This window comes from Aythya marila, assembly GCF_965140915.1.
Source record: "Aythya marila genome assembly, chromosome: 5".
Lineage (NCBI taxonomy): Eukaryota > Metazoa > Chordata > Aves > Anseriformes > Anatidae > Aythya > Aythya marila.
In genome coordinates, this window is record NC_139046.1 from 57,506,013 (window position 1) to 57,533,071 (window position 27,059).

Consider the following 27,059-nt stretch of genomic DNA (forward strand, 5'->3'; position numbering starts at 1 on the left):
ATAAGTTTACATTAAAGGAAAAAAGCATTTTTGTTAGGATTTGGAGCAAAAGCTATAACTGTGCATGTAAGAAAACTTTTATTAGAGGTTCCGGAATTAATTAAGCACAGAGAAACTTTAGCAAAGATCTTTCCTGCGCCATTCTTGTAAGCTATGACTTTGATTACATTTGGCTGCTGTTTAATAACTTCAGATACTTCAAACGCCTTCTGGACGTGCCAGAATTTTGAAACAGAGAAGCAGACAGCACTGCTAATTCTGTTGAAAAAATTCAGTTTAGGATGTTAAAAAAAGAATACAATATTATTGACTCTTTTTAGTTTTTTGTAAACTTTTTTTTGGAACTTTTATAATTGTGCAAGAAGACAATCTGGATGTATTGTCATTAAAATTATTCATAGTATAAAAATTTATTTCCTAGCATATGAGTTAAAAAAAAAAAAAATAGAAACTACAGATAAATTGGGTTGTTTTAAGCAAAATAAATCTAAGCTATCCCAAGATGACCTTATCTGGAACTTTCTAGAATACTCAAAGTAGTTCTATAACACTACCATGAAGTACTTTTATGAAGTATCATAGGAATTTAACTTAATCACTTAACTAATTATAAAAGTATTTCTCAAAATCTATAGCGCAAGTAAACAATTAAAAAAAAAATGATTCTAAGAAAATATAATTTAAAAGTGTTTTCAAGGCATACCGTATAGGTTATTGCTTCTAGTTCAACAAGTAAGAACTGACGTCAGAATCTCTTCTCAGACAAAATTTCAATCAAATTGACAGCAATTATGCCTGTACAGTGGTTGCAGAATGGGGCTTATTGTTAATTGTTTCTGTTTCCCAGATAGCACAATATATTCAGTATAGCTGGCAGAATAAAGTTAAATAAACTGATGCTCAGTAAAAAAATAAAAATAAATAAATCATAACATTTCTTAAATGCTCATACCACAAACAACATCTGTATAGGCTATTTTAAGAAAAGAAAAAAGAAAAAAAAAAAGAAGAAGAGGAGACAGAGGGAGGGTAGTTTTATAATAAAATCTCATACTTCACCAAGAACATTTGTGACATATGGTCTCCGTCCTAGTCTGCAACAAGAGGTTGAGTGCAAAACTCAAAATTCGTTCGAGGCCTAAGATTTTAAATTATATTCTATGAAAATCCTTTGCAATACTTCCATTCATTCAGTGAATGCTGAACTGATACTTCACTTAAAGCATACTGGTCTGTGACAATCTTACATATTTTACTGTTTCCACATTTCTTAAATGACAAAATGATCACTTAAGAATTTCAGCCTTTTTGTCTTCTTTTTAGTGTTTCTAAAGCAAGTCATACTATCGTATCAGAATAGCTACTTCTCTGTTGAGTGCTCAACCGTATGAATGGAAAGCCAGAACATGGCCCCCTTAAAAAGTAATTACGAATTTATTTATTTATTAGAGTTTAAGATTTTCATTCACTGGGGGAAAGTATATTAAGCTACGTATCTTATCATACAAAACTAGCAATTATGAATATCTCACTGGTTTTGGATTCAGCCCTATAAAAACACTCCACACACACACACACGCACAAAAAATAGAGCTATTTATATTCTATCTGAGGTCATGTCTGCACACAAATGAGGGGAAATCTGGATAAATGCAAGCATCAAGATTTGTCTAAGTTAACACCAATTTAGCAACTCAGAATAGAATGCACTAACAAAAAGCTTTTGATGAGGACATCTAAATCAAACACACTAAAATACACTTTTATTCAACAGGTCTTCACTTCAGTCACCTTTATGGTACATTGCAAAATCCAACTGTTCTTTTGGCTTTTTCCATTTTTTTAATTTTTGGCTTAATTATAGAGAATCAAACTCTTCTTTAAAGAGAATCAACCTGATGGATATCACCCACTCGTTGCTAGGCATGCTAAAAATTTGAAAAGCAAACTGGGATGCCTGTTTTATTGTCATTTTATTTGTCTTTCAGAAATGTTTGATTAAAATCAATACAGTTTTTAAAATCATATACTCTAAGAACTTGTTAGGTCAAGAAATCTTAATAGAAGTTAGCAAGGTCTGTTCGAGAATATTAACTAGATCATCATTACAAGGTGACTGAACTGCATCAGACATGATTAAAAGCAACAGAGTAGAGCTTTGATTACCTTAGCTGACCTGCGGGAACACTTTCAGGTCTGTTTCTCTTCCATGGTGATAATAAGAAATTGTCTGTACTGCTTGATTTGTAGCTGTCTATATGTCTGATACTCCATCACAGCTCTGAACTTATTTTGTTTGATGTGTAGAAAAATCTTGAAGCCTTGACCTTCTTGATACCATTGCTGATTGCAGACATGTTATGGACAAATAGAAGTTGTCTAGAGCTTTGCTTCCCTTCAGTATTTTCAAGAACTGCTTTTGCATAGAAAGAGAAACATTTTCTGAAACAGAAATATGATAAATATACTTAAAATCTTTTTTTTTTTTTGATCTTTTTTTTTTTTTTTTTGATTCTTTTTTCTTCAAATTCAGCTCAATTCAGTTATTTCAATTAATCTTTTCATAAGCTAGGGCCATACTGGGAATTGTATCCAGTGCTGTTGGACAGGATTAAGGGGAGCTATGGTAGGTATTTCAGCTATACTATACTACACTAGCATTGTCTGTGCTAGCTAGTCTTCCTTCATATACAATCAATATAAAATTGTCTGAAAGAGCTAAAACAAAAACAAAACAAAAAGATTCAAACATTACAATAATGTGAACAGAAGCCTTCAACTTTTAGTTTGAGGTTACTACTAATGGCTCAAAATTACCTTATACCACAGCTCAAAAACACGGATGGAATATTGACCCACAGGAAGATCACACAATCTCATTTTATCCTATCTTTGGAAGACCTGAGTCACCACTAGTATAACTGTGCCAACAGCAGCATCGAAGATCAAGACAGAATTGGATGAGGTCAAGTCCTCATTCTCCTTTCATATTCAAGTAATTGTTAAGTGTCAGAATATTCCCACTATAAATTACAAAAATGAGGTCACAACAAATATGAACTTCAAAATTTATCTGCATGAACTGCAGTATGTATACCTAGGAAAGCCTTATACTAAAATACCATGAGCACTGGAATACTAAAGGTTGGAGTTCAACCAAAAAAATTCTTTTTAGTATTACAACTGAACATATTATGTAGGGCTACATATCTACAGGATTACTATTATTATTGATCCTCAGTCCTTGTTCAGCTTTTTTCTTAAAATTTACCACCATCTACTATTTATACATACAGCGTATGTAAACTTCAGGGTACTTGTATCTGCACTCCAACTCCCTAACAGAGAAACAGGCTTCAGAGAGAAAATGAAAGCATGCAGTTACCAAGAGTAATCTTACTCTTGCAGTGCACAACTGTTTTATACTTTGAGAAAACTCAAGTTCAGATGTAACCATGGTGTCCATACTTCTGGAGATTAAACAACACCATGAAATTAAGGTCTTAATGTGTGGAAACCTCATAAAAGACCTGTTATGAAATGGTGCTTAATAGTCAGGAAAACCAGCTTGGTACTCCTTATTAAAGCAAAATTGCTTTTGAGTCAATGGTAAATTTAGCTGGCTGCAAACACAAAAGTGTTGTGATCTTATTTTTATTGCAAAGTAAAGATGCCCAGATAAAGTTAGAGGGAGAAGAGGTTACCAAAAATTTAACAGGATAAGAAATGTAAAGAAAACTAAAAACCTAAAGAGCTCTAACAACTATTTTCTTTCTAAAAGCAATCAGACTGATGCTTACTCATGGACAAACCACTGCAGTCTTTCTATAAATTTCTTTACGAAATTTTACTTTCAGTTAGTCCTGTGTGCTGATTTATTTATTTTCTTTTAATATATATACACAAGAGATCAAAGTTGTTATTCTACTCTGGTGAAATTTTCTAATTATTCATTACTACCTAAATAATGCACATTTCTCAGTATTTCTTCTTTAGAGAGGAAACAACAGTATACTGAAGAAAAGCGAACAGCCCATACAGTTTTTCTAAGACATGAATCTGCACATGGCAAATATTCTTTTCCCTAAGTCAAAACCATAGTCACTTTAACAGACGTTGGTTCAGCAACAGCTATACAGGTCAAAGTTATCACACAGTTTTGGATGTGAATTCAACAGCAGGATAATGACAGTTGCCAAGGATTTTTACTTGCTGTCGCTTAGTACTAGTGTTGCCTGTCAAATTGTCTCTTTTTCTTATACAGAAGGCATGGAATTTTTTATGGATAGCAATTACTTACAATATACAATGAAGTACATCAGATGTAACAACCACCCTTTAGCCCTTCATTATTTGGTTGTCTCTTTGTTATATCTAGTCATCCATTTTCACCTAAATTATTTATTTATACTGCATATTTGACAAGCATTTTTTTTGCTTTATATTTTTTCAGTAGTTGTTCAAAAGATATAGTCATTTACTTTAATATTCTCCCATTAAAATTTACATATGTAAATTTACCTTATTATTTTTATTTTTGTAATTGCACTTTGGATTTCTCAAGAAAAGCACTATCTACATGGCAAAGGCATTTTACTTATCTACTATTAAAAATGAAAATAATAGCAATATCAGATCTTGACTATAATGGAGGGGTTAAGGATATCTTATGTTTACTCATTATTTGTTTGCATTGTTACAGTATTTTTCGCCAGCCATATTTTATATTTATTTGCACTTATATTATTGTTCCATTACATGCATGTATGCTCCAGATAACTGTATTAATGTTTATTTATATTGACATACAAGAATGTGATGTTTCAAGTATTACAATCCTGAAACATTTGCTGGTACAGGCTTGTATTAACATCATGATAAAATCTGCAAAAATTCTAAATGCAATTTTATTGTACCACAGTATATATCATGTATATGATACAAAGCAAAGCCTAACGGTTTTGCACATTTAATATGTTTAGGAAACTGGCTTCATAATACTCACCCATTAAGGGCTAACTTTATATACATAGTCTGTATCACTTTGGGAAGGACCTTCTTCGAGAAATAACACTGCAAACCTCACATCTGCCTGAGTGGTGCCAAGTAAACGAAACTGTTCTCAACTCATACAAGAGCTGGCAGTAGAAAGTGATGATTGTTTTCCTTTTATTAGGAAAGCCAAATCTCCTCTCACAGTAATGTTTCCAACAACAGTTTATTAGAAAACTACAACCTTTTCTCAAAGGAGCACATCCCAAGAAACAACAGAATAAATACATGCTGTGTGTGAAACTCATATCACACTAAAATTGTTGGGAATTTTGCCAAAGGCTTGAATGAAAATTTTATCCCAGATCTCTGAATTGATGAATAGAAAGAAACTGCTTCTCCTTTCTCTTTCACCTCCCCCACTGAAACCCTGCCATCCCAGACCATGAAAGCCATGAAATATTTTCCTCCAGTATCCCAAGGAGAAGAAAGAAGACGACACTGCTCAACTAGGCAACTCATGCCTAATGCAGGGGAAAAAAAAAAAGTTTATACAATACTTTTTGGATACCACAAGAATGTGACAGCATTCACTGACTCATCTCTCTTAGCCACAAAACTAGACAGCACCCAGTATTCTTCACGTCACTCCTCAAACACCAGAGAAATGGGATTTTCTCTCAGTACATGGAACAGGCAAAACATACTCTATGTCTGCGGAATTCGGAATTAAGTTTCCACGCTAAGGAAAAGAAAACAGTGTGAAAAATAAGCGTACATTTCCTCAACCAAAGTAAGAGTTCACAAGGAAATTGATAATTGAGTTGTCATAGCATGGTTTTAGTAGCTAGGTAGATAATAAGTCAATTAAAAAGCTGTAAAAGATTGGAAGTTGGGTGCAACTTATACTTGCAGACCTTCAAGTGGCTACCATCTGCTGCTACACTTCTCTATGAAGCAGAGAAAAAGGGGTAGCAGCACCTCAGGACCTTAAATGTCTGCACGGGGCCTGGTTGCATCCCCTTTCTGGGATTTGGGCTGGGCTGGGGGCCAGCTTTGCGATGGCGCAGCTGAGGGCAGCTCCTCCTTCCCTCTGCGGGAGCTGCCAGACAGCTTCGTGGGGAGGCCCCAGCGCAGGCGGCCCCCTGCCCGCGGGAGCTGCCTTCCAGCTGAAGCTCCACTGCTCGGCCTGGCCCTGGGCACGGGCCCCAGCCCACAGGATGCCTTCTGGCAAGGCCTGGCGATGACTGGGAGCCACAGCCCCTGTCACCAGGCGTGATCTGGTGCCCCTGGCTGTACCTGGTGCCCCATAGTCCTGGCTTGGCCTGCCCCAGCGGGACTCTGGCTGGGCCCACCATCACACTCGGCCCAGCTCCTGACCGCCGCTTTCCAGGCACAACGGGATTTCTTCCCTTCAGCACACACGTCAAAACTAAACATCAAACTTTACCAACGCTTATTGCCAAATTATCAAAACCAATCATGAAAGCAAAACCTCTATTGGTACAAAAATCCAGTGAACCCTCCTGACTGAAGTCAATTATTAGCACTCTAACTAATTCCAGTCTGCCATGGGACTGATGAGGAATAACTGGTATCTAAGTGAAGAAACTATCTAGCTGAAGAAACATGAGAAGACAATTATTTTTAAGATTCCAGTACCACTAAGTCAGCTGTAGATGGATCCAGTAAGCAAGTTTAACAAACAGAAAAAAGACTGAAGTTTTATAGAAAGACAAAAATTGAAAATCAATGCATCTGTAGGGTTTTTAGATATTTTTCCCTTTATCTGACTGAAACTGAGAGTATATTACATTGAGAAGGTATAAAAACATCTTAAACGTTTTTCCTTTTCATCATCTTTAGACTCAGACTGATGCTAAGAAAATATTTACTCAATTGTATTTTTACAACTTACCACATGGTAGCAAATTAAACATCTTACTTTGACAAATGACGAGTGAAAACTTGCAATGGCTTTACTCACACATCTTTTGCCAATATAGGTTGTGCATCCATGTGGCACATGCCATATGGTATTTTTTCTGAACACTCAATAGATTTTTGTTGTTTGCTGTTTACAAGTACAAAGGACTGTGATCTTTTCTTTCCTATGCTTAGAAATGCCTTCTGTGTGGACTTGCTCCACAGTCTTTGCAAGTACTGAGATGATGCTGGTCATCATCTGTTTCCTGAATCCTCCTCCTTGTGTTTGTTTTTGTTTGGAAGATAGGTGTAGCATTTACTGTTTTTCAGATTTCAGAGGATTATATACACATAACATGTACCCAAATTAATTCAAAGTACAGCTGCTGAAATGATCCTTTTCAGCACTGGGTAACAACATTTACTCTCACAGAGTCTTCCCTTATCACCTCAAAAAGGAGTTTCTTCTTTTGTGTATCTTTTGTATAACAGTTTGTCCCTGTCCCATTTACTGCCGTATTTTCATATAGTTTTGGATCCAAGAAAGCAGGTACTCAAGTTAGCAGGCAATTTACACTGAAGAACTCTGTTCCCCTACACACCTGGACAGAGTAGGTGCTTGCCAAAGAAAAGAGGAGACGCTCTGTTCTGGGACAGGCAGCAGGGAGGGTAAAGATGGAAAAAAAAGTGTTTGACTCTGCACCAGAGGAAAAAATATACTCTCATCTGTTCAACATCGGAGCAGGCATGAAAGCCAAGAAAAGGCTCTTGATCCATGCTGGACAGTCATAAGACAGTCTGCTCATAAGAGAGGAGGAAGAGGAGATTTTACCATGCTCCTTTGCAAGGAAAAAGATCTTTTCCTGATAAAATACCCCTTGTGTTACTCAAAAAGTAACACAATCTGCTCTGAACTCAAACATCAGATGGTTTCTTATCTTTCTTAGTAATAAACTATAGCCTTATATATGTAAAAACGTAAAAAGCTCATTATACCACTGATCTTCCCAACTATGTAACCCTTGGCAGCTACCAGATCCTGCTTGATTTCTTCTCTCCAATTCCTTCTGCATTGGATGCTGTCCTCAAAGAACTTGATACAACCCCAAATCTCTCCTCTTTGAAGAAAGACAATACACAATCGTACTTGGAATAATACCAAGTTATAATGGTCAGGTAGGTGATAAACCAAGGTTGTTGCTACTGATCTGTTGCTCCCTTGTTTCCATGCCCTGAAAACAGCTACAAAACCTCTGAATCGTATCAACTGATCCCTTTGACGAGTTACGCAAAATGGGTTGCTGCCTCATCGCCCTCCCACTTGCAGCAGCAACTAGCCATCAGAACAGCATAGCTGGACCTTCCAACTGGATCTTGCAGTTGAAACTGAAAAGACACCAGAAGCTTTGCTTAAGCTAGGACTAAAACCTCTGGGTAATACAGAAATACAAAATGAAATGGTATTTGAATTACAGCAACTATATTCTTTACTGTACTGCTAAAAGCCATTTTATAACTTGTTACCATACTTGGAATGTAGTTTAGTCTTTAAAAAATCTATGTAATGGAAAAATGTTAATCAAAAGGATGATAAACTATATAATCAAAGAGCCAATTAGCCCTGTGCCCCTCTTCAACAAATATGTGGAAACATATCCAATTATCTTGGAAAAAGCCAATTAAAATAAAATGAATAATCTAAATACCACAGCTAAATATTTCATTTGATAATTACATTTCTCAAGAAACTATTGTTAACATAAACTGTGAAATACTGTCGATCTGTCATGTTTGCAAGCACTATAGACACCACAGTTGTTCCTCCATTGCCTTTAGATGTACTGCAATTTGCATTAGCAAGTAACCAACATGACATTAAACATGCCTGTTACTGGTAAGGCTCTTCAAACATCTCAACATTTGTTTTAAGCATATCAGAATAAAAATCGAGTTATAGCAACAAAAAGAGTCTCAGTCTTTTCATTACTGGAATTTTTTAAAAAGATGAAACAATGATATAACGTGTGGCCTTATGTACATGGTTAGCAGCGTGTGATTAAGCAGAACACAAACATACGTACAACAAGAGGGACAACAGAAAAGGGGTCCTTGTGTTTGAAATATCCACATGCAAGCCAGGCATAACTACAATTTTAAAACTGAGAGTGAATGAGTGTTAAAACTGTTCTGTATCAGCCATGGAAAAAGGAAAGGCACAGAATGGCTCTCTTTCCTATCTGAGTTGCAGAAGGATACTGAGAGCAATGGGTGCCACAGAAAAGTATGCCTGTCCCAGAATCACAAAGAGCACGATGCAATCCTTCATTAAGTAATTCTACTCAGCCTCCATGATCTAAATGGGTTTAAAATCACAGACTATAAAAACATCTACGATGCTACTTACTGGCACAAAAATGGGGGTGGGAGAGGAGATTTTTAGGTATGTGCAATTTAAACTTGAACGAAGTTGGACCTTGGCTACATACAGCACAAATAACATAGATTAAAATGAACATGAGGCATCAGCAGCAAGGACACCATGGTGTTTGTCCAGTCTAGCCATACTAGCTTTCCCATTTGCAGACAATCAGAACTGGAATTAGGCCTTTTACAGCATGACAATGTCTAAAAGGAAGCCCATGATGAAGATAGAGGTTTGAATATACCACGCCGACAACGTCTAACCAAGGATGGATGAACTAGACCCTTCATTCCCATAGGAATATGTAATACTCCTATGGGAATATGTAATACTAGTAACTACATATTGTTGGCCCACGGAATAATTTTTTAATATAAAAAAATCACATACTGAAGGATTTAACATGTGAAGGAACTCCTTTGTTCTCCGCACTGCTGCTCTACCTTTTCGATCCACCACAGACATGCCACTGTCAGAGACAGTGCCTGGTTTAACCAAAGTAGGTGTTTGGTTTAACCCAGTTTGGCAACTCTTATCTTCTTATGCTCACAGACCCAACCAACAAAGACAGTAGCTTCTTGTTGGATTTGTCACCACGAGATGACAATCCAGTCCATATTCTTACTTAGTAATACAGCAACTTGGGAAGCTAGAATATTACACTAGTAATGCTTATATACTTTTTCAAATGCAATTTGTTTAAATTATCAAGTTTGCAGAGTCGAGAACAATAAAAATATAACTGTGCACGTGCAGTTTTTATCCGACATTCTTAAGTACTCGGATTCTGACAGACTTAGTTGTATAATCCCTTTTTTTTGTGTGTGTGAATTCTCCAATTCACTCATTTCAATGAGCCAGAAACATGCAGGGGGATGCAGGAAAAGAGAGAGTTGTCTCATTGCCTAAGGTGTGCTGCCCTGGATAAACTGGATATCGTTCTTGTTTGCCTCAAAAATCTAAAGTGATACTGAATAAGTCACATCAACAAAAATCTCCCAGGAAAAACAAGTAGTAGCCACACGTCCTAGATAGCTGATTTGGAACATCTATGATCTGTTCTTGTAGTTTTTCCATTAATTGCAGTTGAAATTGCACTGAACATAAGAGATACAGTATAAAGGTGAGTACTATAAGCTATAGGAGCTTTTTATTCCAAAACAGAACACAAAAATTCATTGTTACTTTCACACTTCAAGTTTTGTGCCTCCTTTCTCCCCGTCTAAAAAGAAAGCAGTGACGACCTTTAAACTTTCGAGACGAGTGAGATATGAGGGTGTTATGAAGTCTCATTAGCGTGTGGAAACAAATAAGATTCTGTAACGTCAGTTCACTCTGGAATGATGGTTTAATCCTCAGAGCAAAATTTGAATCAAAGTCTGTACTTTGAACAAACAAGTCACATGAACACACCTCATTTGTGGAATGAGATGGAAGCTGAGGTCCACTGAGACAAAAAGCACAGCGCAAACAAGTGATACATTACAAGGAATATTTACCAAATGAGTGATAAAAGATGAAAATATCTGGTTCTTGGTTCAGTCAAGTGCATGGCTTTTAATATCATTTTAATGGTCAAACATTAAATACATATTTATGCAAAATGTCAGACAGGCAAAGATAAAGCTCCAGTGTAAGTGGGGCAGGCTAAAAAAGTCAAATAGTTTGGAGCAGGGCGCAGGACATGTAAACACCATGCTGACTATGCTAGCAAAGGAAGGAAAGGTATGGGTATCTTTGTCTTTCCCTCAGTAACAGTGCCTTGTTTAAACTGATTGACACCACACTTTAAAGACAAAAAATAAAATCTAAGTCATAAAATCTTTCAAATTATCAAACTTGACTGAATTTTCATCCATTGTTTACTCCACCTGCAGCACACTAGACAAGGTAATAATTTATGATAATTATATGAAAATATACAATTAATATTCATCACCTCTCATTTCTCATCACTTTAGATGATCAGTAATGCAGAGTAAAAATGCTGTCAGATTTCTAATTGCTTTGTAATGGGCCTGAAATAGGGAAATCGTTAAAGACAAACAATCTGTCACTTGTCTGTTACCTTAACTATCTATCACTTAAAAAAACCCTCATTAAATACATTGCTAATGAACGACAAAAGACCGTACTCAGTGTGCCCAGATGTACCTTTTTTAAACAATATTGTAAATTGCTTAAATAATTCCCAAGACGTTTTCAATCATTTTTGTGGAAATTTAATGGAAAACATATATTTTCAGTGCATGTTACATCTCATTTGTTCACATCATTATGACATTTAGTCTATCATATCCACATCTCCTGGGAGACTAAACTTTGTTTTTCTTTTTTCCTGTTGACAAATCTGACCCAATTAAAACAAATTCTGGAAGAACTTAACATTCAGCTCTCCTGACTGATACATTCTAGATCAATACATTGATCCTCTTCCACTGATTTTTAATATCAATATTAAAAAAAAAAGAAGTCTAACATTGCCAAAGTTGAACAAATTATTTTCTCTTACAGACAAAACAATCATTTCCAAGAAACAGAATTTGAAATCTTCACTTTGCCTGTTCATTTGAGCCAACTGCCTACCATAGCCCTGACAGAAAACTTCGTTTGGAAAAATAAATAAATAAATAAATCTTCTGAATGTACTCAGCTGGTCAGAATGAAAACATCAGGCCATTGGCAAGACCCCAGAGGGAAATACTGTATCATTAGCTGCCATATTAGTTCATTGCACTTATTAATTGCCACATAAAAATTTGGAAAAAAAAAAGAACAACTAGAAAACATCTATCTGTGCAAGACTTTAACATACTCTATCTGGTATATTTAACAAAAAAAATAAAGATATACTCAGTGCTTGTTTGTGTTAGTACATATTGGATGCTAAAGCACTACTGCATAAGGCAAAAAGAAGTGTTCTATACGGAAAATAATTGTAGAAAAACCCACCTTCTGATTTTCATACAACTTGTTCTTTTTTACGTGTATCTCTTTTCTACACATATACAGCAATATAAAACCAATGCAACAACAACAACAAAACAAAAAACCTGCTTTAATAGTCTGTACAACATTTTGGAAAATACCAATTGTCTTCAGAAGTAAAAAAAAAAATAAAATAAAATTCAAAAAGTCTGGATGTTTCAGCTGTTTCTGACAAGAATTAGGTAAGAAGGGGCCCATTCATCATTTGCCCTCATCTTTTATTGCATTGGTGGTGCAGTTAATTTCTTAAAAAAAATATTTCTCTGTACTGCTATTACAACAAAAGACAATACTGTGCGTCAGTTCAAAAAAAGCATCTATTAAAATGTTAAATATTCTAAAAAATGATAAAAAATATAACCTACGCACGTATTATCGAACAGTAAACAAGGGAAGAAAACTAATGACATTTAGGCATCCCACTCCAGTGGGATGAATAGATTAATCAATAGATTAATAATTCTTTGCATAATAATAATTTAACATATGTAAACAACAAAGAAAGCCTGCCGTGTTGCAGCCTTGGGTCCTGTATCTCCTGTACCTCCAAATTCTGGGACAGCAGTCCCAGACCTTCTGCATAATTTCCACGTCCGTTTCCTTTCATCCCAGGCTTTCAGGGTAAGTTTCTCTCACTTACCATGCCACTTGCTTGGCTTTGTTTTGTCAACAAAAGGGGAAAAATCAACAAAACCTATGGCTGGGTTTAGCTACACGCAGGCTTACCAGGTGGAAGCTATCAAAAGGAGAAGGGAGGAGTTTGGCCCTGCTGTCTCCTGAATACCAGTTTGATTTTAACAGATCTTGGAGTAATACAATTTGGGTATCTCTAGCAGTAAAAGATTACCAAATTGCCTGGAGACCAGCCAAGAGCTTCACAAGCCATTAAGACCAGACAGCGTGACCAGCGAAGACCAACCCTCAAAACACCTCAAAATATAACACCGAGAGGGGCAAAGGCGCAAAAGATCGCTTTATTTCTAACACTGTGAAGAAAAATTTCGTCAGAGAGGCGCGCTCTGCACATAAAAGGCACCAGGACGCCCCGTGAGGCAGGGGCAGGGGCGGTGATGGGGCGGGGCCGTTACTCACAGCGCGTCGCCATGGAGACCGCGTCGAGCCCGGCCCGCGCTCCGCTTCCTGCCGGTGCCTTCGCCGCCGCTGTCCGGGCGGAAACAAAGCGAGGCGAGCCCCGCCGCGCCGCCCCCGCCGCGCTCGGGAGCTGTTTCCCGACGGGGCGAGGGGCGCCGGGCACCGGCACCGGCAGCGGGCGCGGAGGGGCCGTGAGGCGCGGGGCAGGTGGGCGCGGAGGGGCGGGGGGCGCGCGCCGCCGTCCGTTGGTGCCCAACGGTCGCGCCGAGCTGAGGCGGCGTTGGGGGGGGGGGGGGAGGCTGCTGGGGGCCAGCCCCAGCCCCGCGTTCCTAAAAGCGTTGTGGGCTTTTTGTTTGTTATTTTATACATATATATATATATATATATATATATATATATATATATTTGTGGTACTTTGTTACTAAAAAAGTTGTCTTCTGAAGAGGCAGGGTGAAGGAGGGGCCGCACTGTGAATATCTGGGTGCAGGATGTGAGGCAGATGTTGTGATCTTGCACTTATCAGGGATTGACAAGTGGCTCACTCTGCTGTACTTTACTCTTCAACGTACAAATTACAGCATTGCTTAAAAATAAGAAGTGTACGTTACCTAGAACACGGGTAGGTTCGAAGTAGTTAGGACAGTTAAACTGCGAGGTTAAACTCTAATCTTGCAGCTCAATCAACTCTAAAAGAGTCTGAACAGCTTCTAAAAACATAATATACTTAGAACTAGGACAGAAAGCTGTAATTTAAATCCCTTTCCATATGACGTGTACCCTATGGGGTGGAATGAGCCATGTGAACGAGTAAGCTGGCGTTTACACGGTAGATTTTCAGATAAGGCAGTCGATGTGCTTGAGAGCTCTAACCTGTTTCATGGTCATCTAGCCTGTTAACATTTTCTTGTTCTTGTTTTTCTAATTTTCTTTTTCAAACTGTAATTTTATTTGTTTATTTTTACACAGCACTAAAAAAAAAATAGTTTCAAAGCCGTAAGTATGGCCTTGGAAAGGATAACACAAAAGGACTGGTACAAAATCCTGGGTGCAAAGCCATCAGACAGTCCGGGAGAACTAAAACGGAAGTACCAAAGACTTGCTTTGTTAGTAAGTATGTTTTTATTATTTGAGATGTGCAAAAATAACTTTCAAAAACCATAAAATAATAACTGTAGGCTTTGTTTTTAGCTTTGGTGTATAAACGTGGTTAATTGGAGTGAGTTTATAATATTGGTTCACTGAGGATGGTTTAATAAATATCCAGAATTTATGTCCCAAACAGAGGTTGAGTTATTCAGTTTCCAAAACTCTGATGTGTCTTCCAGCCTTCCTAAACAGTCATGAATGAACCAAGTCAAATACTCATTCATCTAGTGCTACGTAATTGGATGTACAAGTCAAAAAAAGAAAAGTAATTGTAGCACATAGTCATGAAATGTGCTAATAGGTACTTATGGTACTACAGGTACGACTGTCACACCTGTAGTTACAGTGTCCCAGATGAAACCCTTGAATATGTAAAAGCCAGGTTCAAAGAGCAAAAACGTTTTTTTCTGATAGTCTTAAGTAATGGAATAGAAAATATATATGAGGAAAATATGTGAATATCAATTTAGGTTTTCTTTGATGCTTCTAGTGCATTTTTTATAGTCATGGCTTTGGTCATGCATTAAGACTGTGAATTCTTCTCATTTTTGCTGGCTTCTTGGTTTTCGTGTACAGGAATCTAAGAGCTCTACAAAATTACTTCATATTATTCTTGGTTCCTCTGTTTTACTCTTTCTTGAATGAACATTTTCTGTCTTTCATGAGCTTTTTGCTCCAGAGATGATTGAATCTGCTTTTAAGAGCAAGATTAGGCATGCATTTTTGATACTGTTGACAATTTTTTAACCAAACTTGATAGACAAACAGAAGTCCTGAGATAATTAAATTCCTAAGCTTAATGAAAATTGGCAACCTAGTAGAGAAGAAAGAAGGTGAGCAGAACTCACTTTTCTTATATTCTTTTAGGTTGTTGCTAACTAGACTATTACTATTGTCACGGCTTTAGAGCACATATGCATGCCTAATCATGCTTGGTTTGATGTGTCAGAGTGTGGTAGGAAGCTGGGCTTTTTAAGTGAGTTAAAGAGAATAACAGAACTCAGTCTCCCCTGAATTGGCAAAGCTTAAATAAATTCATGCTTTTTGTTTATTTTTATTTAGCCCCTGCGAAAACTGTATTTAAAGGTAATTTCACTGATGGGGAAACGTGTTCCAAATGAACGCATTTTGATACTGTTATTCTTAGACGAATTGCTTGAATAATCTTGCTGTACATCTGCTCCCTCTCAATGGCTCATACTAACTTACTTCTTTATGAACCTTGTCTGAAACTTAGATCTGTGTACTTAGAGTCCTAGGTTTATAAATTTCACAAAACATGTGCAGGCAGATAGAGGTACTTGCTATGAAATGTTAGAAAAATCAATGTAGTAGAGTGCATTGGAAGTCAAGCTTCTATTTCAGCCACAAGTAGAACTAAGATGTTTTTTCAGACCTCCTGATGTTTTTTGTTTTATGGAGTTACTGGTAAAATGTGAACAACATTTTAGTATTAGTCTTTGTCCTTGATGAAAGCAATAGTGGGAACCACAACATAAAATACGTTTTCTGTTCAGATAGGTGGTTAACTTCAGCCGAATATTGTAATGGAATTAATGTATTTCTTTAACTGTGAAAGTATGTAATAATGATATTAAAATTGTACATGAAATGTTGTTCAGAGTTGTTTGCCACCAAGTAGAACAGAACTGAAACTATGTCTTTCCTCACGTGAAACTGACCCTCAGTGTTACATTGCCATACTATTATGTAGCTAGTGGAAGCCTATGAAGTGAGAACTTGTATTTCAGAGTGTTTACGACACTGTTTGCAACTGCCTGTATTTCTAGAAGATTGAAATATTATTTTAATCTACAAGCTTTTCTTTAAAATCTGTGAATTTCCAAACTAAATGGCCAGTGCTCTTTGAAAAGTTGTTGGGGAATGTTAAAGAAAAGATCTTTTTTCTCTTACATTGCTTGGCTCAAAATTTTTTCATTGTCAATGATGGATCTGTTTTTCTGACTAAAAAGCCATGCTGCTCCTGACTTGTATGTGTTTTTTTCAAGGCAGATCTGTTGCTTGTCAGTTATTGTTAGCATACATCCTGTCTCTGTTCAACCTATTATTTTTAGTAGAGCTACCACAGACTCGACTTGTTGTTCTGTTTACAGATGCAGCATCTACCACAGTCTTTTGTCTGTAAACATACAGTCTGAGCAGTGGTAATAAAAGAATTGTTTTTATGTACCTAATAAACTCATTGACTATAGGATCAACGGGATATTACAATATGTAGTTACAGCGTGAAAGCCATTGCCACAGAGATTGTTGAGTCCAGAGGGATTGTTGAGTTCCCGGAAGAAAAGTGCTGTCGTATGTTAGCACAACGATACTGGCTCTGATCTAGGAAGCCATGAGCTGTGGACTTCTGAATATTGGTGCAATATATAAGGGAAGTGTTACTGTATGTTTGTCCTATCCTGACATTATTCCCTGTGCATCCCCTGTTTGTTGTTAGTGTAGTACTGGACCTCTCAACTTACCTGTGGCGTCCTGTTCATCTAAAGTAATCTCCCTGCTCCCCTAGCAGAGCTTGTACTTGGAGCTCTTAGCAGCTGCACGCCTCTGACTCATGAAATGGTCGCTTACTGTTTTCTAAAGCTGCTACTGGAGGTAGTAGTACTGGTGGGGGCAGAGAACAGGTCTATGTGCAGGTGCTCCAGACGTTTTCATGTATGGTGGTGAGAGCAGAGCAGGTAGACTTAGCAGAGTAATTCCAGCGTAGAAAGCCAGGGTGAGTGATGAGTGCTGCCACGTACGGTTTGCTTAAAGATTTTGTGATATGTTATCTGGTGAGTCCAGAAAGCTTTCTGGCTTATGTGTAGCAGCAGAATTTAACTTAATTGTACTGTGCTAATTACGTTAAAATCCAAAAGTTCATGAAGTTCATAAAAAATTCATAACATCTCCCATACTAATTGCAGTTAATGTAACATTCGTTCTGTTGTGGGGAATATTCTGGTCACAGATGTTCAATAGCATCAAGCATAATAAATGGTGGAATTTTATTTTAACTGTAGAATCATGTTTAAAAATAAAATGGCAAATGTTGGAGCCTCATCTTTCTTCAGATGATCCCCACTGCTTCACATGGAGCATTTGCTTTTTGCCATCTGCTATTTTCTGTGTTTGTCAACACAGAAAATATGCTTAGCATCTTGAATGAACAGGCAGATGTAACTTTCCAAAGCTACAGAGTTGGAGATCTTGCCATATGTCATCCAAAAGATAACTACGTTTGCACTTACATCTCTGGAGTGACCTTAATGTACAAAGTAGTAAGCAAGTAAAAATGTTTGAATTTCAGCTTTGTAAGGACAAATTCTCTTTAAAACGGTTACTTTTGGAAATACAACTTATTCTTATCAATTCTAATGAGTTGATGGAATGGGTTAATAACCCATAACGAATGAAACCGAGCATATGCACTCTACTTGAGTGAATGCATTTACTTACCATTTCAGGGGATCCATACAGCCTTTAGGAAGGGCAGTGCCTATGTTCAATTTCTGAGTGTGCATGAAATTAGCAGAGGGTAAAGTTAGATTAACAAAAATCAGAAATTACACAATCTTATTACTGATAATGTTTCTTTCCCTCTTATTTTGGCCTAGCATTTTGTGGTCAAAGAATGAGTTGCTAGATTGTTTTCAAATTTTCATGTTGCTGCTTGGTATCTGAAAGCTGCTTTTCACAGGGAATAAAGTCACCGAACACATAAGCTTTGTCTAGCTGAAAATCAGGTGTCTGTTCCTGTTGATGCTGATGATATTATAGGATACCTTTCAACTGGAAAAAAAATTATTGTGCAGGAAAATTATATGCTGCTGTTCCAACGTATGCCCTAATCTTAAAGAAAATCCATGTAATTTGAGCAGGGAGAATGCAGGAAGCTCTTATTTTTAATATGGATAGGAAATAAAATGTGCCATTTAACACAGTGTTACAAAGATTATCTGTTTATCAGAAGGGGTGGTGTGTGTATGTAAATACAAAGTGTTAAGATGATCCCTTAATCTGTTTGAAGGAGTAGAAAATTTTAAAACAAAGAGCATTAAGCATAGGTGAGAACGACTGTCAGCAACAATAAAAAAGGATGTTAATAGAAATTTAATTTAATGAAGCAAAATAATTTCAAGAAGAGATTGTTTCATTGAGTTTGTGTAGAGGAAAGACAGCTATCTCTGGAAAGATATAAATCTATTGTATTATATCAGATCTATGTACACATCTAAATTTTGCAATCACAAGAATTGCAGAGGATGTCATATATATATAAGTTGAAAAGCTACCTGCATAGTTACTGTCTTAAAGTTTGTCGCAAACTAAATTCAGTACTATTCTGAAAATGATGTGCCTACTGAGCAACTCATGATGAGTTTAAGCTGAGAATCTGAATCTTACAAACCTCAAAATGTTTTCATCTTTTTTAGAAGTCTCAAAACAGTACTTTTCATAATGAAAATTACACGGTGTGTTTACTATTTTCGTAATAGCCGTTGCAGGTTTGTCATTCTTTGAATTAGCAACGTGCTTGTTAGAGGTACTTCACAGATCCTTGTGCTTATCTAGTTCAGCTATGTTAAGAAAATAGATTTTGTAATTTGTCAGTACAAACAGAAAGGTATGCCACAAAGTTTGATGCAAAGGAATGTCTTTTTGGCTCTCTGGGAAGTTTTATTTTGAGCTGTTCTTTACATCTGATTTACTATTTATGATCTTATTAAGATATAAGTGGGTGTGTTTTCAAGATGGGACTTGAAAAATCGTTTAATAGCTTATTTATATATAAAACAGGATCTCAGTGTTCCAGAAATCACTACTTAAAAGTGCTTTCATAGGTGTTCCATGTTTATAAATGCTCACTGTGTCCTGAGGAACTATAAAATTACAATTCTGATTAAAAACAAAATCTTAAGAGCAAATATTAAATTCCATCAAGATGTTTTTTTCACTTAATATTTGCAAGTATTCTATGAGCAATTATGAAGACGCACTGAAGTAGTGTTGTGTTACGATGTGTACTCCTTGTCTCATTTCCTAAGTGAGAAATCAGAAATAAAAATAATGTAGAAAAAGATATGGTTTAAAGCACAAAGAAGGGAGCTAAAAAGGCTGGCATAACATTTTTCACATCAGTAAATGTTCTAATTACTCTGAAACATGAGCATCCACAGTCAAGAGCACCTCGAGATGTTCAGCATTTTCAAATCAAAGTATTTAAGTGCCTACTTTTGAAATTTTAAGTACTGGGTCAATTATTTAAAGAAGCTATAATCCCAGAACATGAGTTTGAAAGACAATAAATGTTAATAGTAGAATCCATCACCTTGCAATAACAGTGTTTATTTAAGGATCTCTTATTGCTATTAAATGAAATTGACCATATTTGTGTTGAAGCTGAAAAAGTGATTAGTACTTTTTTAAATGGTCTGATATTTCCCAGATTGCTATTGAAATAATGTAGATAATACCTAACATGCACCTTATGAATTTGTGATCTTTATTGACCAGAAACAAAAATAAATATTTATAGTATGATATAGGACTTACGCTTTTTTTTTTTTTTTTAAGATTTATTTAAATGATCTGTGTGTGCCTTTGCCTTAAGTTTCACATATGTAATGTAACTATTATGGAAATTTGTAAAAGCAGCACATCCACTTTTTCCTTCAGCTTTAAACACTTTGAAGTCAGAAAAGCAGTCAAGAGGGCAAACTGCACTCTGGGGTACATTAAACACAGCCTAGCCAGCCACTCAACAAGTGGTACTCCCACTATATTTAGCATCTCTGTGGTCTCACCTTAAATACTGTGTGTAGTTCTGGGCTGCACAATATAAAATGGATGTTAAGGACCTTGAGAGCATCCAGGGGAGGGCAACAAAGCTGGTAGAAAGGTTGGAAAGTACTTATAGTAGGGAGAGGCTGAAGATGCTTGGTTTATCTCGTCTGGAGAAGAGGAGGCTGAGAGGCTCCTCTTATTGCTCTCTGCAACTTCCTGAGGAAGAGAAATGGAAAAGGAGATGCTGCTCTCTTTCCCTGCTAACCGATGACAGGAGACATGGGAGAGGCACAAAACTGTGCCACGGGTGGGCCAGACTGGGCATGAGGAGCAATGCCTTTACCGTGAGGGTGGCCAAACACTGGGACAGGATTCCTAGCAAGGTGGTTGATGCTCCAGACTTGCCAGTGTTCACGAGGCTCTCGGATCATGCCCTCAGTAAAATGCTTGACCTTGTGGTAAGCCCTGAAGTGGTCAGCCAGTTGGACAAGGTGGTCTTTGAAGGTCCATTTGAATTGAACTGTTCTGTTCTACGTGCAGGGAGAATGTGCTAAGTGCATTAGAAGACCTGGATGTTTTAATAACTTCCACACCCTTCCATGTTTTGACTTCTTGCCTTGGTTGATCATGTCTGCTTTCTCACCTTGCATAAATCTCAAATGGTCAACAGTCATGAACTCATTTAGCTGATTTGATGCAGAAGTGAGTTCTATTCCTTCTACCTTTTATGTGACATTTTGTGGATAGTTAGCATTATTGTAGTAAGGAAGTCCAGGGCATGCTTTCTTGCTATAGTCTTGCTAGTCATTTAGATAACTCATCTCAGTCATTTACTTTTCAATACGTTAAAGCAACGTTTCAAAGCTGAAATATCAATAGTTGGGTATTAAAAATACAGAACACCCTTTGTTGTTAATCCCAATAAATTATCTTTAGCCAGAAAATTCAGTCTGCATTGGTTGGATTTATGACCTAAGAATGTCCATGGTCAAGGAAGGTAAAGATGAACAACTTTTCTGAGCAGCATCTTAGCTATTTATTTTTTTTCACATAAAATGAAACATTAAATATTAACTAGGTATGCGTTTTAAGGAGAGGCTGAACAAGAGCTCTTGTTTTAAGAGGTACCTACCTTGTCAGCAATCCAGTAACAGTTCCTACTGCTACAGAAAAGCAATGCAAAATACAGGTTTGGTAGGCTTCTCTCAGTATATCTTTGGTAAATATTGGTATTGAAACTTAAGTAATGCAAACGTTGGATTATTCCTTTACAACTGCTGTTCCATTCTAGATGGTGATTTTACCTTTTCAACTATATCTCTGACTGTCCTTTCCCAAAATGGTGGTGGTGTGTCAAGACTGAGACCATCTGTATTAAGTGCTTATTAAATACAAATGGTAAAAAGATCAATAATAAGTTCTGTTGAGTGACCAGAGGATCCTATTGTCATGTGATTTTCTTGAATCATCTGGAAAAAATCTAGTTTTAGTAGTTATGAGGACACACTGTCAAAATTGTTTCTTTACTGCAAATGGAGGAATTTGCTAAACCAAATCAGTGATCAGTCCAGATATGATGACCTGAAGGCAACTTCCATTGTGAGTAAATCCAATCCAAGCTAGATTTTACGTGGCTGTTTGGATTGGGTTTGGAAATGTTTGGTCACCATAGCTGTGCAATTTTGAAGTAAGATTGAGTTTTTATTTAAGCTGCTGTGATATTGATGAAATAAAGGAGTGTACATACCTTCAGCAATAATCATAGCATACTTCGTGGCTTCTGATTTTAAAGGTTGAGGCAGTAGGGTTGGTGTATTTCTACTAGAGATAGGGAAAGATGAAATAACTGTAACACTGGCATTGCACTTCAAAAGTTTTTGTTTAGATATTTATGTCTACTAATATATAAATTTAAAAAAAAAATAAAAATGTGGTGGTTGAGCCTCAGTTTCCACAGTGAGTTCTGAAGCTGAAATGCTTTAGGAACTTCAATTATTTTGGAATCTAGGTGATCAGCATTATATTTAAATCAGGCTTCTTTCAGGCCAGGCAATCCAAATGCATTTAAAAATTAGTGGTACACTTTGTTTTGGAATACTGCTTTATTGGCAGTCATCTCAGGGAGGGAGAACAACAAAAACCGCTTTGTGCTCAGCCGTTCTTAGTTTTGGCTATCAGTTGCTGACTTTCTTAGACTGCAGAAAGGTTTTCATCTTGCAAGTCACTGTTCCAGCTGAAGACTGCTGCCTCGAACTGCCTGTCCCTGCCCTTCTGCCAGATGTTACTCAGCCAGCAAATAGCATCCTGTGGGTTTTCCTCTGTCCACTACAGTGTGTGTCAGCTGGAAAAGTTTAGGCTCGTTTTTTCAGTAGTTTATGCAACTCTATTTTTTATAATGCAATAGAAGATTATCCTTTTGCTTCACATGAAGGTAGCATTTGCCTAACCTAGTTTTCTGATCTTTCATGTAACTGACATTATTACATGACTAGGTTAGTAATAATTATATTCACTTACCACAACTGAATGCTGTTTAATGTGACATTTAACAGTGTACATTGTGAGTACAGGGGTCAGAAATATTTAAGGAGCTTTTAAAATTCCCTGTGTATTTTTACCCTCATACTCCTGTGAGTATTAAAATGTTGCATTTTTTTCCTTTCTTTAATATTTTTTGCCTTTTTTTTTTTTTTTTTTTTTTCAGTCTTACCTCCTCCTGTGTTGTAGTATAGTTTCCAAAAGCCTTTTAACTGGCTTGAGAGGCTCTTGGCTGGCTCTTCATAGGAAAATAAGGAGCTATAGGAGCAGAAAAACAGGGAAGGAAAAGCTTTCTGAAGATCTACTTTCTGAATACTATAGCTTCTGTTTCCTGTCCTTGTTTTTTATACTTTCTTTAGCCAAATTCATCTTTGTTTCTATTAGTACAACCAGAGTTGATTTTCTTTTTTTCTCGCTGTAACCTGTAACTTTTACATATTATTTCTAGTATTAACTTTGTTCAAGAGCTGAAAAAGACTAGAAATGTAAATATTTAATAGGAACATTATGTAAGGTAATGACTTGCTCTTTTGTTGAACTCATCTCAGTCTAGTAGTGGGGTTAGATTGATTCGAGAGGCTGAGGAATGGGGCTGATGGCAAAAGAAGCAAGAGTTTGTTATTTAGGGTTTTCTGAGGCTCTTTACTGCTGCTACAGAAATGTCTGTTTCTGTTGACAGTGCAATAGGTTATTTTTCTTGTCACGAGTAAGTTTTCTAAACAAGAATCTGCAATTATTTGATTTTCCAGAAGGAACCAGAGTGTTGAGTAAAGTAGCAGATTCATGGAGTATTACCTCGAACAAAGTGAAGACCCGCTTCCTGTAGTTAATGCCACTGAGAGTGTAAGGTCAGAATGGTAGTATCGTGATTCTGTACTGTGGTTAAAAGCAATTGTGTAAGAAAAGGATTTTAGTCATACACGATGCAACCTTTACATTTTAATAACTTACTGTAGAGTAAAAGGTAATTTATAATGAGAAATACTCTTCAATGTGAGACCAGCTTTGCAATCACAGGGCTTTACAAGTAGCATTGAATTAAATGTTACTGTTTCCATGGAATTTGAAGTTTATGGCTATAAAAGTATAGTGAAAATTACAATGGCAATCCTCTTAGTACTGCAGTTAAATATAAAAAATAAGTATGCAAAAGTTGGGGTTTCTGGCAGCAAACAACTAAGTACAGAGGAGGAAAAGCAAATCTCTTCACATTGTTTTAGATGGATCTCAGCTGAAATTCATGCCCAACTTGACAGAAGATTAAGATTTTCCAGTGAATAATAGAACCATTCAACACCTTAGTCAGAAATTGAGGTTGTCAACCTATGTAATTTAAATGTGAAAGAAAACGGTATGGTGAAAATCTTGGCTTAATCAGAGAGGGTCGAGGAAGTTTAAAATACATTAAGCATATTTTAAGCAGAAAATGTGTGTTAGCCTTGAGGGGAAAAAAAAAAAAAGGAAGCAAATTGATGAGATTGGGACGGTGTAATTTATTCCATGATTATTTTTTTTGTTGTACTGTTGAGGACTCCAGTAATTTTCAAGAATTGGCAGCATGCGTTGATAGTACCATCCTTTCTTTGCGCTGCTATTAGTGAATGCCAGTTCTGTAGTCTACATAACTGCTACGTATTGCTGTGTATGTTTAATAGCAGCTTTTAAAAATTCTGTTTATTTTTAAAATAAAGTAAGTTGGGATGTTTGTGGGTGTTTTCTTTCAAAATAAGTCATTAGGTGATGAATAATTAAAATCTTATGAAAAGCTTTCTTACTATTTTTTGTTCTTTTGATGATGACTTGCTACAAAAACCTTGATTCACAGCAAGTATTTTCTCCCAGTAACAGCCACAGCAGCAATACTATTATCTGAAATATTTCTATTCTGATGATTCTTTTGTCCCAAGTGAACTTGGAGGGCTGATGTGCTGGATGTTGCATACAACAGTGGTTATCTCTGCCCGGAAAGTATGGAGAAGATGAATTACATTTGTAAAACATAGAAGCAGTTGAATATTGTGTGTGGGAAGCTCGGACTGATACTTGCATAATCATTTTTGATTGTGGCAGATTGTATGGAGGAAAAGAAGAAGAAATGGGTACGGTTTCTAAAATCTGGTTGGTCACTGAGTGATATTAGAAAACATATACAACAGTTAAGGCATAAGAAGAAACGAGGAGGAAAATGAAACTTATTTTTTCTTTAAATGTGGAACACTTCCTTGGACTAAGAATCATCCTGGAGTGGAGGCTGGAATCTGTGGATAATCAGATCAGGTAGGAGAAGGCTAAAGTTGTTAAAAAGCCTGAAGATCTTATTTGGGGGAAGAAAAAGGAAGAGGAGATGGACTGAAGTAATGAATCAAGAAGATAAATTCTTTGCTCTTTTGTCAAGCTGTCTTTGGATAGATATCCTTTGGGGGAATTTAAATCCACTTCTGTATGAAAAGATTGAATGTCACAAGGAGCTCTTCACTTTGTTTCTCCTCTTTACAAGTGGAAAAAACAGGCTACTTCCACGTTCCCTGCTAACTTCTGCCAATTGAGTGAACATGTTGAAAAGATTGATTATGGGTAAGGAAAGCAAATTTAAGACCTGGAATTGTTCTTTTCATGGAAATAAACAAGTTTCACATGTCAGAGAGTGCTTTGTTGCAAAGTCACCCAAATAAGAAAAGCACCTTCGATGCAATTTTGTGCTGTTTTAGCATGAGACCACACCTCTTTAAAAAAAAAAAAATAATAATCAAATACTTGCTGTTTGAAGCTTTTCAAGGCTGAACTGTACTGGTAACTTACCAGTTACTAACACATACATATTTGTAAACAAGCATGGACTCTGATCTGATGAATGCTCTTGTACTTCTTTATGTGGGTATCCTGATAAGTCTGCTTTCTGACGTTTTAACAGATTAAACATTTGAGCCTCTCTCATATTTAGCCCACTGAACATGCATTTTTTGTGTTATGGTCTTTGCATACAAGAGAGGATAGGATCACATCAGTAGATGTAGGGGAGGAACTGTGAAGGAGATGCTTAATAGCAATTACAAACTTTTTAAATTTTCTTTGGTCTCCATTTTTCATAATTCTAGTGTAGTGCTGAGACAAGGTTTTTGATGTAACCTTCCAGTAAGCATTAGGTGGCAGTAGTGTGTTGTAATTGGAAACTGCTTTGTTGTTTGTTTTTATCTCCTGCAATCTTTATTGCAATGTAATAAGTGGAGAAAACATGTATTATTTCTTGCAATTTTTATAAAATGCTGATTGGTTGTTCTGACTGCCTGTAAGGGCAGCCATTGTTCGGACTCTTCTATATATAGGTGGGATTATCATACTATAGTTTCTGCACAATATTCATTACGTATTTTCTGATATATAGTATCCGACGGTGATAACATATACCTGTTCAGATCATTTGCAGGTAATGCCATTAATGGTTGTGTGTTTAGTTTTGAAGCCTTTACCCCTTTGCCTTTTCATAAGCTGTAGCCATTTTTAAAGTTAATATAGTCTGTTAGATGAAGTATGCTCTTTTATGGTTGTGTGTTTATCTAAGAAAAAGAGTAAACTTAGGCTCAAGAGAATGTTGGTAGGAACATAATTTACCTTTCAGCATAGTCTTTTTATTGTTGCTCCAGATCCTGGACAAGTGCAGTTACCTTGTGACCATTTGGAGGTGTTTTTTTTTCTCCCTTCATTCTTCTTTCTCACAGGTAAAGGAGTTCAAGGAGTTTGGAAGTTGTGTTGTATTAATTTGGCAGGATGATCAATTAATGGAAGAAGAGCAAGGAAGTGTTGACAGAACATGCTATCTAATTAGTACCCGATGAACCATATAGGCCACAGAACGCAGAGTGTAGTGTTGCTTCAGGAGGACTCCTGTATGACACCTTCATATGCAAAGCAAGCTCATAGAAAAACAGAAAAACTAAAAGAGTATTTGAGCATAGTTTCAGTGAAGGTAATCTTCATTGTTGAAAAACTTCACTTTCTGCTGTAAATTTAGGGAAGGCTGGGGGTGCTTAATACTTCATGGCAACTCAGAGTATCAAGTCTTTGTTTTGTATGTCTTTTTCTTAAAAAAACAAAACAAAACAAACACATGTAATCTTTCATTTGATTGGATTTTTTTATTTAAGAGGTGATCTGCAAGTTATGGAGTTAG

The 27,059-nt window shown here is 36.6% G+C and overlaps 1 protein-coding gene across 1 annotated transcript in view; it reads left to right on the forward strand.

Moving 5' to 3' along the window:
• Positions 1–13,498: 13,498 nt before the first annotated feature.
• DNAJC24 (DnaJ heat shock protein family (Hsp40) member C24) overlaps positions 13,499–27,059 on the forward strand; it is a 34,698-nt gene continuing 21,137 nt past the window's right edge. The window contains exons 1-2 of the mRNA XM_082762758.1: positions 13,499–13,627; positions 14,387–14,527. Coding sequence (XP_082618884.1) covers positions 14,420–14,527 — 108 coding nt within the window. The 5' untranslated portion in view covers positions 13,499–13,627; positions 14,387–14,419. The remainder of the gene's footprint in view (positions 13,628–14,386; positions 14,528–27,059) is intronic.